This window comes from Periophthalmus magnuspinnatus, chromosome 1 (genome assembly GCF_009829125.3).
Source record: "Periophthalmus magnuspinnatus isolate fPerMag1 chromosome 1, fPerMag1.2.pri, whole genome shotgun sequence".
NCBI classification, from domain to species: Eukaryota; Metazoa; Chordata; class Actinopteri; order Gobiiformes; family Gobiidae; genus Periophthalmus; species Periophthalmus magnuspinnatus.
This window is the reverse complement of record NC_047126.1, coordinates 34,875,265-34,889,872: the sequence shown is the minus strand read 5'-3', so window position 1 is coordinate 34,889,872 and position 14,608 is coordinate 34,875,265. Positions and strand designations below refer to the sequence as shown.

Sequence of the window (14,608 nt, the reverse complement as noted above, 5' to 3'; positions counted from 1 at the left end):
CACTGCCTTATATCACCGCCCCCTCAGATAGATATAAGGATATAAAATAAACAAAATATACAAATTAATATAAAGATTGAGAAGAACTGAACAACAACAAGAATAGTAATTTTCTGTTTAAATGTTTTTTTTGTTTCCAAATCACTGAGACATTTTGAGTCTGAATTATAATGATCCAGGTCTGCGTATTTCAGACTCTGCTAATAAGATCAGTGTTTTAGCTCTGGTCAAAGGAAATCTGCCTAAAATCTAAAGCAGAACTCCCCAAAATGACTCCTGTTTTCTGCTCCTCAGGATATGAGCAACCTCTGGTCTCATCTGTTTGAGGAACACAGATGTGTCTAAACCAGAGACTGTTTATATAAATGGACGTAGCTAACGTGCTAGCTGCCGCGTTGCAAATAGGAAATGATCACGGGCGTACTTCCAGCTCTATCGACTCTGGTTCCAACTCACTTTCTATGTAAAAACTGTGGCCCCTCTCTCTCATTTTGGTCTTAAATGTTCGTATTAACCCTCTACATCAGGCATGTCCAAACTGCGGCCCGGGGGCCAAATGCGGCCCTCAGACCAATTTTTCTTGGCCCTCAAGTTTCCAGGTGAATTGGCCTATTTTACTTTAAACAGTACTTTTTACTATATATTTCTGAAAATCTACTTTAACAAGCCCTTATCAAATATTTAATGTGTTCCATTGAGGATGTAAACATGAATAAAGGTCTAGTGGTTCAGTCTAACTTGTAATAATAACACAGATTTGAAGTATTCACTGTACTGGCGACCAGTCTATGGCCCTCAATCGGCCCTCGGCTTTGTCTGTGATTTTATATGTGGCCCTTCATGAGAAAAGTTTGGACACCCCTGCTCTACATGATCCTGTTTTTTTTTATTTCACTATTGTGTCTGTAAATCAAGATATGAACATTAATAACAGACAAATCAGGCACCTTTTTTCCCCAAAGTTACTCCCGCTAGTGTTAGCAACAGGTTTGATTAACAGCGTTGCTAAACCAGTGGTGCAGGCGGGAACTTCAACAGCCTCGCTCCTGATTGGCTCTTTGGTTGCATGTGGTCAGAATTCCAAATATGTAACTCTGCTCCCTATATTGTCCCTAGAACTGCTAGCCTCGAGTTTTATTTGGAGCTGAACGCTGTGGGTGATGTCACACTCACTCAGTCCACATCTTTACACAGTCTGTGGTCTAAATATCTGTTTTATGTGTTTGTTTTTCACAGGCGTACTCCCTCGTTGATCGAGAGGTGGGCTATTGTCAGGGCAGTGCGTTCATTGTGGGGCTGCTGCTGATGCAAGTAAGTGAACAGTTGTCTCAGAACAGAATCAGACACGTCAGGAGTGTTTTTGTGGTTGGTTTGTTTCTATAATGAGTCACAAAAAGTTATTTATTCGACCATCTACAGCTTGCATCACATTGCAGTACAAAAAAATACCAAAACATACCCCAGTAGTACAAAGCAGAGTTGGGAAGTAACTGATTACATTCCTGAAAAACTGATTTCTGTATTACTGTACAATTACTTCAGTTGGTAGAGCGTTTGCCCACTGATTTGAATCCTCATTGATGTAAAGTGCTTTGAGCCTTGAAAGTGGAAATGCTGTATAAAAATGGGACCATTTACGATTTTCTCATTTGGTGATATTCAGAGTACATTTACTTTACTAAAATCACAGAAATACATTGCAGTGCTGTTATGTCATGTGAATTATATTTGCAGGTTTGAAATAAATGTTCAAACTAATTAGCTAACTGGACTTTAGGTTTCAGACTGTATTGTATTAGTCAGGAGACATAGAAAAAAATCTGTGTTTTATCTCCTGCAGATGCCCGAGGAGGAAGCGTTTTGCGTGTCTGTGCGTCTGATGCAGGAGTATCGTCTGAGGGAGTTGTTCAAACCCAGCATGGCTGAACTGGGCCTGTGCATCTACCAGTTTGAGTATCTACTGCAGGTAAAACTGGGAGCTGCAGCGTGCCGTTCGTCCACAAGGGGGCACTGCTGTCATGACACTTAAACTGTCTTTACATTTTGGGTTGTCTAGGCCACAATGCTAATTTTTAGAAGAAGAATAACAGCATACAAGAACAACAACAATGCAAATATATTACATGTATTCATTTTTTAACAGTTTAGAATGTTTAGAATATTTTATTTTATTTTTGTTTTTCTTCCTGCTCCTGTCAGCAGCTCTTCACAGGAGACACATTGTTCCAAGAGGCACAATTGTTGTTTCACATTTTGTTTTTACATTCAGGACAAATGTTGCTGTTTTCAGGGTCTTAAAACATTTGAATAATAATTTGCAAAACCTATTTATTATCAAAATGATTAAAATGTCCACATATGAGGACATTTGATTTACCGGTAGATATTTTTTTCTCAGAAACTATATAATGTAAAAAGGTCATTCTTTGTATTTGCACTCATCTGGTCCCGATCAGCCCAAATAACAAAGAGAAATTAATAAAGCATGTCATGCAAGAGCTCGGGTCTCAGGAGGTTAAACCCAATGCTGACGTTAAACCATCTGTATTCACCACAGGAGCAGCTCCCAGAACTAAACATACACTTTAAGTCCCAGAGTTTCCACACGTCCATGTACGCGTCGTCATGGTTTCTGACCCTCTTCCTCACCTTCCTCCCTCTTCCTGTGGCGACGCGCATTTTTGATATTTTCATGTATGAGGTAAGTGCAGTCTGTGGTTGGTTTACAGAATGCATTTTTTTATTATTTAATGGGCCAATATTACACTATTTTCTGATCTATGTTATAATTTTCTCAACTCAGACAGTGGTGTTATTAAAGGCCCGTAGTACACTGTTTTAAAGGCTCATATTACACTATTCTCTGAGCTCTGTTCTATTGTCGTTTCCTTGTCACAAACAGACCTGGAATTGTGTTTTGTTTCATTCACACATGTTTAACACACAAACCCTGCATATTTAGGCTGGGTTCTTCTCTCAAACTGAAAACACTCTGTTCCACCTTGTGATGTCATAATCTGGTAACACAGGAAGTGCTCCACTGTGTTTTTAAACTCCACACACTTTCACTAGAATCATTTGGATCATTTCAGTCCTGGAATTTCCAATCTCTACTGAACTAAAGGTAAAAGGAGCTGTTAACTTGAAAACTACCACTTCATGACATCACAAGGTGGAATTGAGCAATTTGAAGTTTGGAGATGTAGACAGACTAATAATAAAGTGTAATATTGAATCAAAACTGGTCTGTGTAATTTACCCATAGGGCCTGGAGATAATTTTCCGAGTTGGCCTGGCCATTCTACAGTACAACCAGACTGACCTCATTCAGCTGGACATGGAGGGAATGTCCCAGGTGAGAGTCAGAAGCGTGTTTGGTCAGCTGAAGTTGTTTTAAATGTGCTATATAAATTCACTTGTGTTATGTGTTTTAATCTTTAAAATACAGTCTCTGTTTATATCACAAAAATATATGCTTGTTGTGTTTATGCAGCATTTCCAAAAAGTGATCCCACACCAGTTTGACAGCTGCCCTGACAAGCTGATCCTCAGGGCCTACCAGGTCAAATACAACCCCAAGAGAATGAAGAAGTATGAACGTTTTCTTAGAACTGATGCAACTGTAACATCAAATACTGTCAGAAAATAGACTAGACCGACTCAGTTCCAGTGATGCAAACGTAGACTGTTTATATAAATGGACATGGCTAACCTTGGTTAATATTGATATTAACCCACTCTACATGATTCTGATTTCACTATTGTGTCTGTAAATTGAGATATGAACATTAATAACAGACAAATCAGGCACCTTTTTTCCTTAAGGTTGCTCCTGCTAGTGTTGGCAACAGGATTGATTGACAGCGTTGCTAAGTAGATGCTACAGATACATTGACTCAGTTGTTTCTGTTGAACAAAATTCAGCTCAAATCTTTATTAAAATCACCACATTTGACTCAAAATCTACACGAAACACTTACTTTTTACTCTTTAAGTACATTTTTAAACAGGTGCTACAGGTGATACTACTTTTACTTGAGTATTTTTTGCTCTGGTATTGTTACTTTTACTTGAGTAAAAGAACTGACTGCTCTGTTCTCAGGTTGGAGAAAGAATATACCACTATAAAGAACAAAGAAATGGAGGAACAAATCGAGATAAAGGTAAGCAGCCTTTATAATGACATTATATTATTATAATTATTATTAATATTATTATTAACACTACCACGAGAGTCACACTCATCACGTTTGTCCTTTCCGTCAGCGTTTACGCACGGAGAATCGTCTCCTGAAGCAGAGAATCGAAACACTGGAAAAGGTAAAACATCTGATCTTTTAATGACATTTTGTATTAATGCAATGGAGTCCATCAAGTTACTGTGCAATTTAAAACACTTTCAAAAGCAGTTGATCAAATATGTTCATCAGACTTGTTCTGTTGTACTCTTTCTTTCTCTTTATTTATAAAGGGGAACCCAGTGACCCCCACTTGAGCCCTGTTTAAAATACAAACAGAAAAACTAACAAAACACACAAGTATACGTTCATATAAAGTATAAGTTCATATAAAACATTAAAAACAGTAGCAGGTGTTTGTGTTCTAGGGATGGGACAATAAACAATAATATTGTTTATTGTGATAAAACGGTCAACAATAATTGTTCATGGAGCATTTTATACCGTGATAATCACCAATCACCATTGTACCACCAGAATGTGCAGCAAAAATCGAATCATGCACAGGATAGTTGACAGAGGGGGACAAAAAGATCTGTTGTCCCAAGGGTTTAGGGGCCCAGAATTGGACTTTCTTCCTATTAATCTGTATTAGAGGGGGGCCATGTGAGACCTCTTGCCCCGGGCCCCCACATTTCAGTTGACCACCCTGCTCATCCAGAATATTCTCTGCTAAATCCTGTTGTTTTTTTTCCACTGAAATACAATACTATGACAGCTCTTTAAACATGGAACTTATTCATAAGATTAAAATTATCCATTAACAATGAATCCATAACATTTTAAACTGTCAACAACTTTAACAATTATCGTGATATAATCGTTAATTGCAATAATTTTGGCCATGACAATCGTGACACAAAATTTTCAATATCATCCCATGCCTGTATATAAGTCCATACAAAACATTAAAAACAGGAACAGTGTGTATAAAAGTTCATTACCACATTATTAAGTAATTTGTGTCACCAGCGTCTCCAGTTTTGCTTTTTGCTTTGGAGTGTGTTCCATTTTTGCAAAGTAAAACAGCTACAAGCCTCTTTCCCATCTCAGTTCTGGTGCGGCTCATCCTTAGCCTTATGCGGTCATGTGACCTGGTATTAAATGTTTTTGTAAATGAAGCATATCAAGAAAAGAACATTGTCCCTACTTTGAAACATGCAGCAGGCTCTGTTGTCTCATTGACAGTTACAGGAATCATTTGATTGCATTGATTGCCTCAAATGGTTGTGCAACAAAATATAAAGTTAAGGGTTTTTTAAATAATTCTGTTGAAATATAGTTGAAAAGCAATGTCTGACTTTCATTGGTTAAATTTCGTAGAATTTTTATTTATTTATTTATGTGACATATTCAAGTTATTCCTGTGACCATTGTGAGTTTTTTCTTTCATTAGCCGGGTACCAACAATTTTGTTCACATGTGTGTATGTAAATTTGGGTGAATGCATTCTGTACTGTACAGCCAATCAGGATGCAGAACACAATGCATGTTCTTACACTGTAAAAAAGCATGAAAAATTGCACAAAAGAAAAATCTGAAAAATTGCACACACAAAAAAACTTCGAGACCGCGAAAGGTGAACCGCGATATAGCGGCGGACCACTGTAGTCCCTTATGAATAAACTTCATACAGTGCTGTTCTCTTCTAACAGACAGTGACGGCCAACACACTTTACCAAACAAAAACAGAGATGGGTTTTCAGGGGGTTTCCAAAGTGTTTGACCTCATTTAACACACCTCTATATGGGTTCCATTGGTCACATTGCGATGAGACTAGATTTCTTGCCGTGTTCGCTGTAGTAGAGCCTCATCAATGGTTCAGTGGCATCTTTATCTTTTGCTTTAGTTCAGTAATGTCTGAACACAGCTCCATAGAAAGAAACCCAGTGCTGTGACATCTGGAAAACTGGTTTGGTCCATCCCTTCAAACGGTCTGGAAATGTCTGAGGAATTCATGGACATGCTGACCCCAGAGTGATTACAAACTTTTATAACCACTGAGTACAATAGAGCAAATGTAATGAATATGTCTTATCACTTGCCTTTGGAATGAGACTTTATGGACACCCTGTGGAATATGAGCTCTCCACCTCTTTCCTTGGACGTTTAGGTGTGCGCTAATGTTACTTGGATTTTCATTTACAGCAAAGATAGTTTATAAATGAATAATCCTTTTATTGTTTCTGTAACACTGCAACAGGCTCTTTAAAATGTCTCTTTTCTTCATCTTTCCCAGTTGGCTCTGTGGTCAGCGGTGTCTGCCTCGTCCCAATCAGAGGGACAGTCAGCTCAAACATTGAACATAATGTAATGTGCATGAGGATTTAGCAGAGCCACGCTAAAATCAACAAATCCAGACAGATCAGACAGTGGACAGCTAGCTGGGCTAAGGGTCAGCGGTTAAGGGATTAGGGTCAGACGGTAGACAGAGAGCTGGGCTAGAAGTCAGAGGTTAGGATCAGACAGTGGACAGGGAGCGGGGCTAGAGATCAGAGGTCGACAGGGAGCTGGGTTAGGGGTCAGAGGTTAGGGGGTTAGGGTCAGACAGTGGGCAGGGAGCTGCAGGTGGGTCAGGGGTCAGAGGTTAGGGGGTTAGGGTCAGACAGTGGGCAGGGAGCTGCAGGTGGGTCAGGGGTCAGAGGTTAGGGTCAGACAATGGACAGGGAGCTGCAGGTGGATGTCACTGACAACATGTTAAAACGAGAGGACACTTCTGCTTTTTCCTTGTGTGTCAGTGCTAATGCTAATGCTAATACTAATTTCTATTAACACATTAAATGTAACACAACAACAAAATTACATTTGTTGTAAGGGCGAGCCAAATATATTTAGGTGTAGATTATTTCAGTGAGTGGTGTATTAAAGGACCCACAGTACACTGTGCTGATCACAAACAGACCTGGAGTTGTGTTTTGTTTCATTCACACATGTTTAACACACAAAGCCTGCATATTTAGTTCTTCTCTCAGACTGAAAACACTCTGTTCCACCTTGTGATGTCATCATCTGGTAATACAGGAAGTGCTCCACTGTGTTTATAAACTTCATACACCTTCACTAGAATCATTTAGATGATTTCAGCCCTGGAATTGCCAATCTATACTGAACTAAAAGGAGCTGTTAACTTGAAAACTACCACTTCATGACATCACAAGGTGGAACAAAGCATTTTGAGCTTTGGAGATGTAGACAGACTAATAATAAACTATTACTCAAACATGTGTAAATTGTCTAAACAAAACACAACTCCTGGTCTGTTTTTGAGGAGGGAACAGCGTTAGAACATGACTTGAAACTCACGAGAGTCCATGTTGCATAAAATAAGACCACATTACAACAATGGTATACCATAAAGATATTTACTGATTACTGGATAGAGACTCAGGATGGGGGCTCAGGCGGTTAGCCCAGCTGATTCAGGACCCCCCTCCCTGACACTGGGTGGGAGGGGCTTGTGGGTAATTAGAGGTGTGGCTGAGATGAGTTGTGCTTCACTGGAGAGGAGCAGGTGGAGGCACGGCCCTGCTCACATTAACTCCATTTATGTCAAGAGTAGGATTCAAACTGCCAACCTTCATATCAATGGACAAATGCTCTACCAACTAAGCCACTCTCTGAGCTGTCTGGATTTATTGATTGAAACGTCATAGAAATTACATTACGTCAAATGTTCAAGCCGACTGTCCCTCTGACTGGACCAGGCTGGACGCCATTTTGCACAAAGCCAGTTCTGCTGTGTCTCTTTCCGGTGATTTTTCCTTTCTTCACACCGTTTCTACCCCTCCTCTTCTCTTTCTTTCTCTCTTTCTCTCGTTCCTCTGGGTTGCATTATAGGAGAGTGCTGCTCTGGCAGACAGACTGATCCAGGTACAGTACTACTATCCACTGTCCTCTCCTTTACCTTTGACCCCTGCATTTTGTCTGATGACTTTTGAACTCCTGTCAGTGCATGAACCACCTCGTCTGAAAAAAACAACTGCATGGTGATGTCAGAACTGATGATGCGATGAGGCTCTATAGCTCCCGCATGTGGCATGGAACAGTTTTGCAACCTCATAAAGTGTTAACTTTTTTCACATTAAAAGTTAGATTTTGTAAATATTTTTGTTGTTCAATTCAAAGTTAAATGCAAATGGGAAATATACACGACCAATCAAAAGTTTAGACACAGCCTCTCATTCCATTTTATCTTTTTACTACATTTTATATGCAGAAGATGTCAAATAGAATCCATAGTCTGTATAAAGACATGGACAGAGTGAGTGTGACGTCACCCACAGCGTTTAGCTCCAGTCAAATGAAGCTCACCGACGCCAGCAGTTATAGGGGACAATTTAGGGTATCATAGCAACCAAAGACTTAATTCAGAGTGAAGCTGTTGAAGGTAATGCCCTTTCCCTTAGCCGTGCTGTCAATCAAACCTGTTGCTAACGCTAGCGGGAGTGACCTCAAGGAAAGAAGGTGCCTGATTTGTCTGTTATTAATGTTCATATCTTGAGTTACAGACACAATAGTGAAATACACTGGCCAAAAAAAATGTTGCCACCTGGATTTAACTAAGCAAATATGTACGAGCCTATAGGTATGAGTCAGATCTAGGTTCAGCAACAGTCTGTGCTCAAAAAATGAGGTCAGCTGACACCTGAATATACTGAATGTCCAGGTTATTCCATCAATGGATTTTTTCTTCCCTGATGTCACGGGCATATTCCAAGATGACAATGCCAGGATTCATTGGGCTCAAATTGTGACAGAGTGGTTCAGGAGCATGAGACATCATTTTCACACATGGAGTGTCCACCACAGAGTCCAGACCTTAACCCCATTGAGAGTCTTTGGGATGTGCTGGAGAAGGCTTTGTGCAGTGGTCAGACTCTAACATCATCAATGCAACATCTTGGTGAAAAATTAATGCAAGTGTGTGTGACCTTTTTTTTTTTTTTGGTGGCGACTTTTTTTTCGGCCAGGGAGTGTATGTTGATTTACAGAAACAATATTGAAATAAAAAACCCAGGATCATGTAGTTAATATGAACATTTAAGACCAAAATGACGAGTCTGACAGAGACAGGGGCCACTGTTTTTCAATAAAAAGTTAAGTCGATGAGGCCCGAAGTACGCTCCTGATCACTTCCTGTTTAGAACACAGCGGCTAGCAGGTTAGCTATGTCCATTTATGAAAACAGTCTATGGTAGAAAGTAGTAAATATAAAGAAAACAAAATACTGAATGAGAGGGCGTGTCCAAACTTTTGTCTGGATGTTTTGAAGAGACACTTTAAATATTTATTAACTACAGTTGGTCTAAAAATGTAAAATATAGTTATTCAGTTTATTTCTCCAGCACATTTAAAACAACTTTAGCTGACCAAAGTGTGTCACATAAAAGCCAAAAAACCAAACACACTCATATTTGAATTGAACCGCTGAAATAAATCAATTAATTATTTTAAAGGTTTATTAAAGGTGCAGTATGTAACTTTTCTGGTAGAGGATGTTTGCCTGGAATGTTCCGCAGTGTGGCTTTAAGCGAGGCTGGAAGAAGGCATGTTTTTTTCAAGGTATTACAGCAAATTGAATAACTTGTAATTGAATGAATGCAAAGTTGAATGTGTTTAATGACATACTGCGGGCAATCCAGGTGAAGCAGTAACAACTTTGAATGGAAGTGGGTGGCAATCTCCTCCACCAGAAAAGTCACATTGTGAACCTTTAAATTAAGTCTTACTGTCAGAGGTGGGTAGAGTCGACAAAAACTGTACTTAAGTAATATTGCTCAAGTAGACGTACAAAGTAATCCAAGTATTTACTCAAGTAAGAGTAAAAAGTATTCAACTAAACCCCGCCTCACACTACAGGATCATGTGACCTATGTAGGACCTGGTCTGCTTCTCTCCGACATCATGTGCTCATTGTGTATGTGGTGTCATATCGTAACCACAAAACACAACGTTAGTGGCGGACAGAGTGGCGGACAGAGTGGCGTACAGAGTGGCGTACAGAGTGGCGTACAGAGTGGCGTACAGAGTGGCGTACAGAGTGGCGTACAGAGTGGCGTACAGAGTGGCGGACAGAGTGGCGGACAGAGTGGCGGACAGAGTGGCGGACAGAGTGGCGGACACAGAGGCGCAAGATATAAACTCTGGAAACTGCAAAAAAGATTTTAAGATGACTTTATGACTCAGCTCTGTAAAGTTGTGCAGTTAAACTGCAGCCTTCCCCTCCATATTAGAATGTGACCTCTGCAAATAATCACCCAAGGCGGCGCTGTGATCCAGTTTGAAGTCTTCTTTAAAAGTAAAAAGGCAAGAGTGTGTGTTTACATCCACACAGAGAGGAGCAGGCTGAAGCTGCTGCAGATTAGCGATAGCGACTCTACTTCCTGTTTGTTTATCTGAACCACTGCACCATATTTTATTAATAATAATAATAATAACACAGTGGACTTGTATCTACAGTAGAAGTGCAACGCTCTGATCTTTGGAACACTTTAGCATCTCAGAGTCATTTTACTGTAGACAGGAAATAGCTGACACCAAGTGCGCTCATGAGTGTCAGCTTGTGGTGTGCGGTCTGTTCACTGCCATATCCCGCTGCAGTCTAAAAATTTCAGTCGATTCTCGGCGAGTCTGTAGTCTCCTTGTTTAAGACTGAAAAATCCTGTAGTTTTTGGCTGGCTTTAGAGTTACTTAAAGAGTAACTGTGGGGCATGACATTTATAATTTGAACTGAATGTGAAGGACAAATCATGAAATAATGCACAAAATCTGATATTTTCAAACGGACATATCAAGATGAGCCGAAGTAAATCAGTTCTGAAGGAGCTGCAAGAAACACAAACGTTCAAACCATTTCATATCGTCGACAAAGCTTTTGTCACTTGTAGAAAAAGTACAATTTCTTTTAAAAGTTATTAGAGTAAATGTAACTGAGTACTACCCACCTCTGTCTATTGTGTACTGTTTGCAGCCCTCGCACTAAACCCATTCATCCATGTATTTGTAAGTGCCCCTGTCTGAAAGCTGTTGCCCTGCAGGGTCAGGTGACGCGGGCGCAGGAGGCCGAGGAGAACTACGTCATTAAACGGGAGCTGGCGGTGGTACGGCAGCAGTGCACGGCTGCCAGCGAGAGCCTGGAGCGAGCCCAGGACACGATCAGAGAGCTACAGCAGCAGAAGGTAACGCTGCGAAAGCAAAAGCATTCACTCACACCATTTTATTCTTCTGAACCCAACTGAAACCTCCCCTCGAATGGTTCAGGCCAGGGGGCGGAGTCTGGAGGTCAAGTGACAGCAGGGGCAGCCCTCTGAGTATTATATGGTCAACTGGAATGAAACGTTGGATGGAATGTTTTGAGAAAAACAAAGAACAAAATCCAGTTGAGTTAATTATATAGCTTTTCCTTGTGTTACTAACATAAATAATCACGGTTCTTCATTGGTCATTCCAAAAAAACATTAAAAGAAGAAGATAAGACAAGATAAGTCATAACGAGCCCTAGTTCTTCTCCCTGTGGCAGAGTCGGAGGTGAAGTTGAACTGAGGGCACTGCCAGGTCCTTCTCCTCAGATGGGAAGAGTGGAGGCTGGTAACCTAGAGAGGCTTGAAAAGGGGATAGACCAGTAGCAGAACTCACCAAGGAGTTGTGGGAGTATTCCATCCATGGCAAAAATGTGCTCCAGGTAGAGGGATTGGATGAGACAACACAGTGTAGCGCAGTCTCTAGGTCTTGGTTGGCCCACTCAGTTTGTCCATTCGTCTGGAGGTAAAAGCCAGAGGTAAGACTCACCGATGTGCCCAGGCCCTCACAGAAGGAATGTCAAACTTGGGATGTGAATTGCGTTCCTCAGTCAGACACAATATCCAGTGGGATTCCCAGTCGAAACACGTGGTTGGTTATGTGGTCTCCTTGGCGATCGGGAGTTTTGGTAGGGTGACGAAATGGGCTGCTTTAGAGAACCGGTGAACAATTGTGAGAATGACATTGTTGCCTTGAGATGGGGGAAGGCCAGTCACAAAGTCTACTGCCACATGAGACCAAGGGCGTTTCGGAACTGGCAGCGACTGAAACAGACCGGAAGGTGGCGAGTGGATCGATTTGCCCCTGGCACACACCAACACATAAGTCCTGGTGTCGCGACCACACAGGTAGGGGATATGATGGGCTCCAGAGAGCGTGTCCTCCTGGAAGAACTGGCACAAGGCTTGATGTTGTGGGATCCTGGGCGATAAGTGAGTATGAAGTTGAATCTACTGAAAAATAGTGACCAGCGGGCTTGACGGGAATTTAAACGTTTAGCTGACTGAATGTAAGCTAGGTTCTTGTGATCTGTCCAAACCAGGAAAGGATGCCCTGCCCCTTCCAACCAGTGGCGCCACTCTTCCAGGGCAAGCTTGACTGCCAACAGTTCTCTATTCCCCACATCATAATTGCACTCAGCTGGTGAAAGGCAACAAGAGAAAAAGGCACAAGGATATAACCGATTGTGTGGTTCAAACCTTTGGGAGAGGACTGCCCCAACACCTGTGTCTGAGGCATCCACCTCAACGAGGAATTGGCGGGAGGGATCAGGTTGATGTAACATCGGGGCAGAGGTGATTAGATCCTTCAGTTTCTCAAAGGCAGACTGGGCTTCTGAGGTCCAGCAAAACTGTTTGGAGGGGAGGGGAGTTTAGTGAGGGGAACAACAATACAGCTTTGGTTAACCCAAAGGGCATCACTAGGTACTCGAAATGTCCCAGAGGAGTTTTAAATGCAGTTTTCCATTCCTCCCCTTCCCTTATGCGCACCAGAAGATAAGCGTTTCTGAGGTCTAGTTTGGTAAAGATGGTGGCCCTGTGAAGTGGTGTGAAGGTGGAATCAATGAATGGCAATGGATATTTGTTTTTAATGGTGATATTATTGAGGCCCCTAAAGTTGATACATGGCCGTAATGTTTTGTCCTTCTTGTCAATGAAGAATCCAGCTCATAGGGGTGAAGAGGATGGGCAGCAAGAGAGTCCCAGATATATTGTTCCATACTCTCTTGTTCGAGTTTGTAGAGATTATATAGACGAGTGGAGGACAAGGGAGTGCTGGGCAGGAGGTCGATAGCACTCTGTGAGGTTCGTACCGTTCGTGGAGATCTCGGTCGGGTGCAGAGGAGCTGAGCGGGTCCAGGGAGCGGGATCTGACAAGGAGCAAAAAATGTCCAACTTTGTCAAAAGTAATAAGTGTAAAACATGAGACTGAGCCAAGCAGAGCTGTACCACTGTGGATACACATCTGATCTGAGTCAGGTTCTCGGTCCCTTTGTCCTCCCCAGGTGCAGGTTAATTAGAGATTAGTTGCAGGTGTGCATAGGAGGAGCCTGAATCTCCACCCAGCTCCAGGCTCTGACACAGAAGGGAGGGGGGAAAACAACACAAAACACAAGACAGACTGGGATTTTGACAAAGACGTACTACTTAAATATTAGCATTAGCATTAGCCATAACGTTCGTTTGTGACTTATCTGGCGTTGTCAAAGCCTGTTCTCGTCAGATGCCAGAGACAGGTTAGTACTTTGATGGGAGAACTGTTGGGAAGACCAGTTGCCACAGAGGGGCACTAGTGGTCATTGTGTCCTTAGGCAAGAAACTTCACCCATATTGCTTAATCTGAAAGTTGCGTGTGTGTGTGTAAATGCTGGTGGTGGTCAGAGAGGCTGATGGTGCTTCTGTCTGAAAATTAAATGAAATGAGTGCACGGACCTCTCCTCCTCAAGAGTACAAGAGTTACTGCTGTTACATTAAATATAATCGTACTTGTTCTGTCTGTGTCTGTGTAAAGTGCAGCTGATCCACAGTTTGAAGTGAATCAGCAGAAACGACACAGACACTGCTGGTAAAAGTAATAATAAGTATAATAGTCGTATTTGTTCTTTATGATGATGTTACGACCCGGCTTGTGTGGGGACATGGAAGTAACAAAAGAAACCAAGATGGAAAATTGTTAATTAAGAAGTAATTTAATGTATAGGGATGTTAAGGGTAAACTAAACAAAAGAGGTCTAAAAATATTGAAACAAAGGGTACCTTGCAAGAGTTTAAACAAAAACAAAAAAGGTAAAGTTAACTAAAACACACATTCTAGAATAACGAAACAAAATGTTGACGAACAGAGTCCATACTGACAAAGTACCTCACAACACAAAGTCCCTACCTCTGTAGTGACTTGTCCACAAGAGAGACATACGAATTGGCATACTGGCCACTCCAGGCCAGCAGCCCCAAACAGGTGTCCCGAATCTTCTTAAGTAGTTGGGAGTAGTTGATGGTGGGCCCTAGGATTGGCCAGGCTGGAAAACCATCCTCCAATCACGGCCAAGGGCTCACTCAGCCAGGGTTAT

At 41.5% G+C, this 14,608-nt stretch overlaps 1 protein-coding gene across 2 annotated transcripts in view; it reads left to right on the top strand.

Moving 5' to 3' along the window:
* Positions 1 to 14,608, top strand: part of evi5l (ecotropic viral integration site 5 like) — a 45,889-nt gene that overhangs the window by 21,005 nt on the left and 10,276 nt on the right. Inside the window, exons 5-13 of one of the 2 annotated variants that reach the window (XM_033972157.2) lie at positions 1,237 to 1,311; positions 1,841 to 1,966; positions 2,558 to 2,701; positions 3,266 to 3,355; positions 3,494 to 3,591; positions 4,103 to 4,163; positions 4,267 to 4,320; positions 8,077 to 8,109; positions 11,277 to 11,417. In XM_033972157.2, coding sequence (XP_033828048.1) covers positions 1,237 to 1,311; positions 1,841 to 1,966; positions 2,558 to 2,701; positions 3,266 to 3,355; positions 3,494 to 3,591; positions 4,103 to 4,163; positions 4,267 to 4,320; positions 8,077 to 8,109; positions 11,277 to 11,417 — 822 coding nt within the window. The remainder of the gene's footprint in view (positions 1 to 1,236; positions 1,312 to 1,840; positions 1,967 to 2,557; positions 2,702 to 3,265; positions 3,356 to 3,493; positions 3,592 to 4,102; positions 4,164 to 4,266; positions 4,321 to 8,076; positions 8,110 to 11,276; positions 11,418 to 14,608) is intronic. The other variant, XM_055224517.1, reaches the window with a different exon arrangement.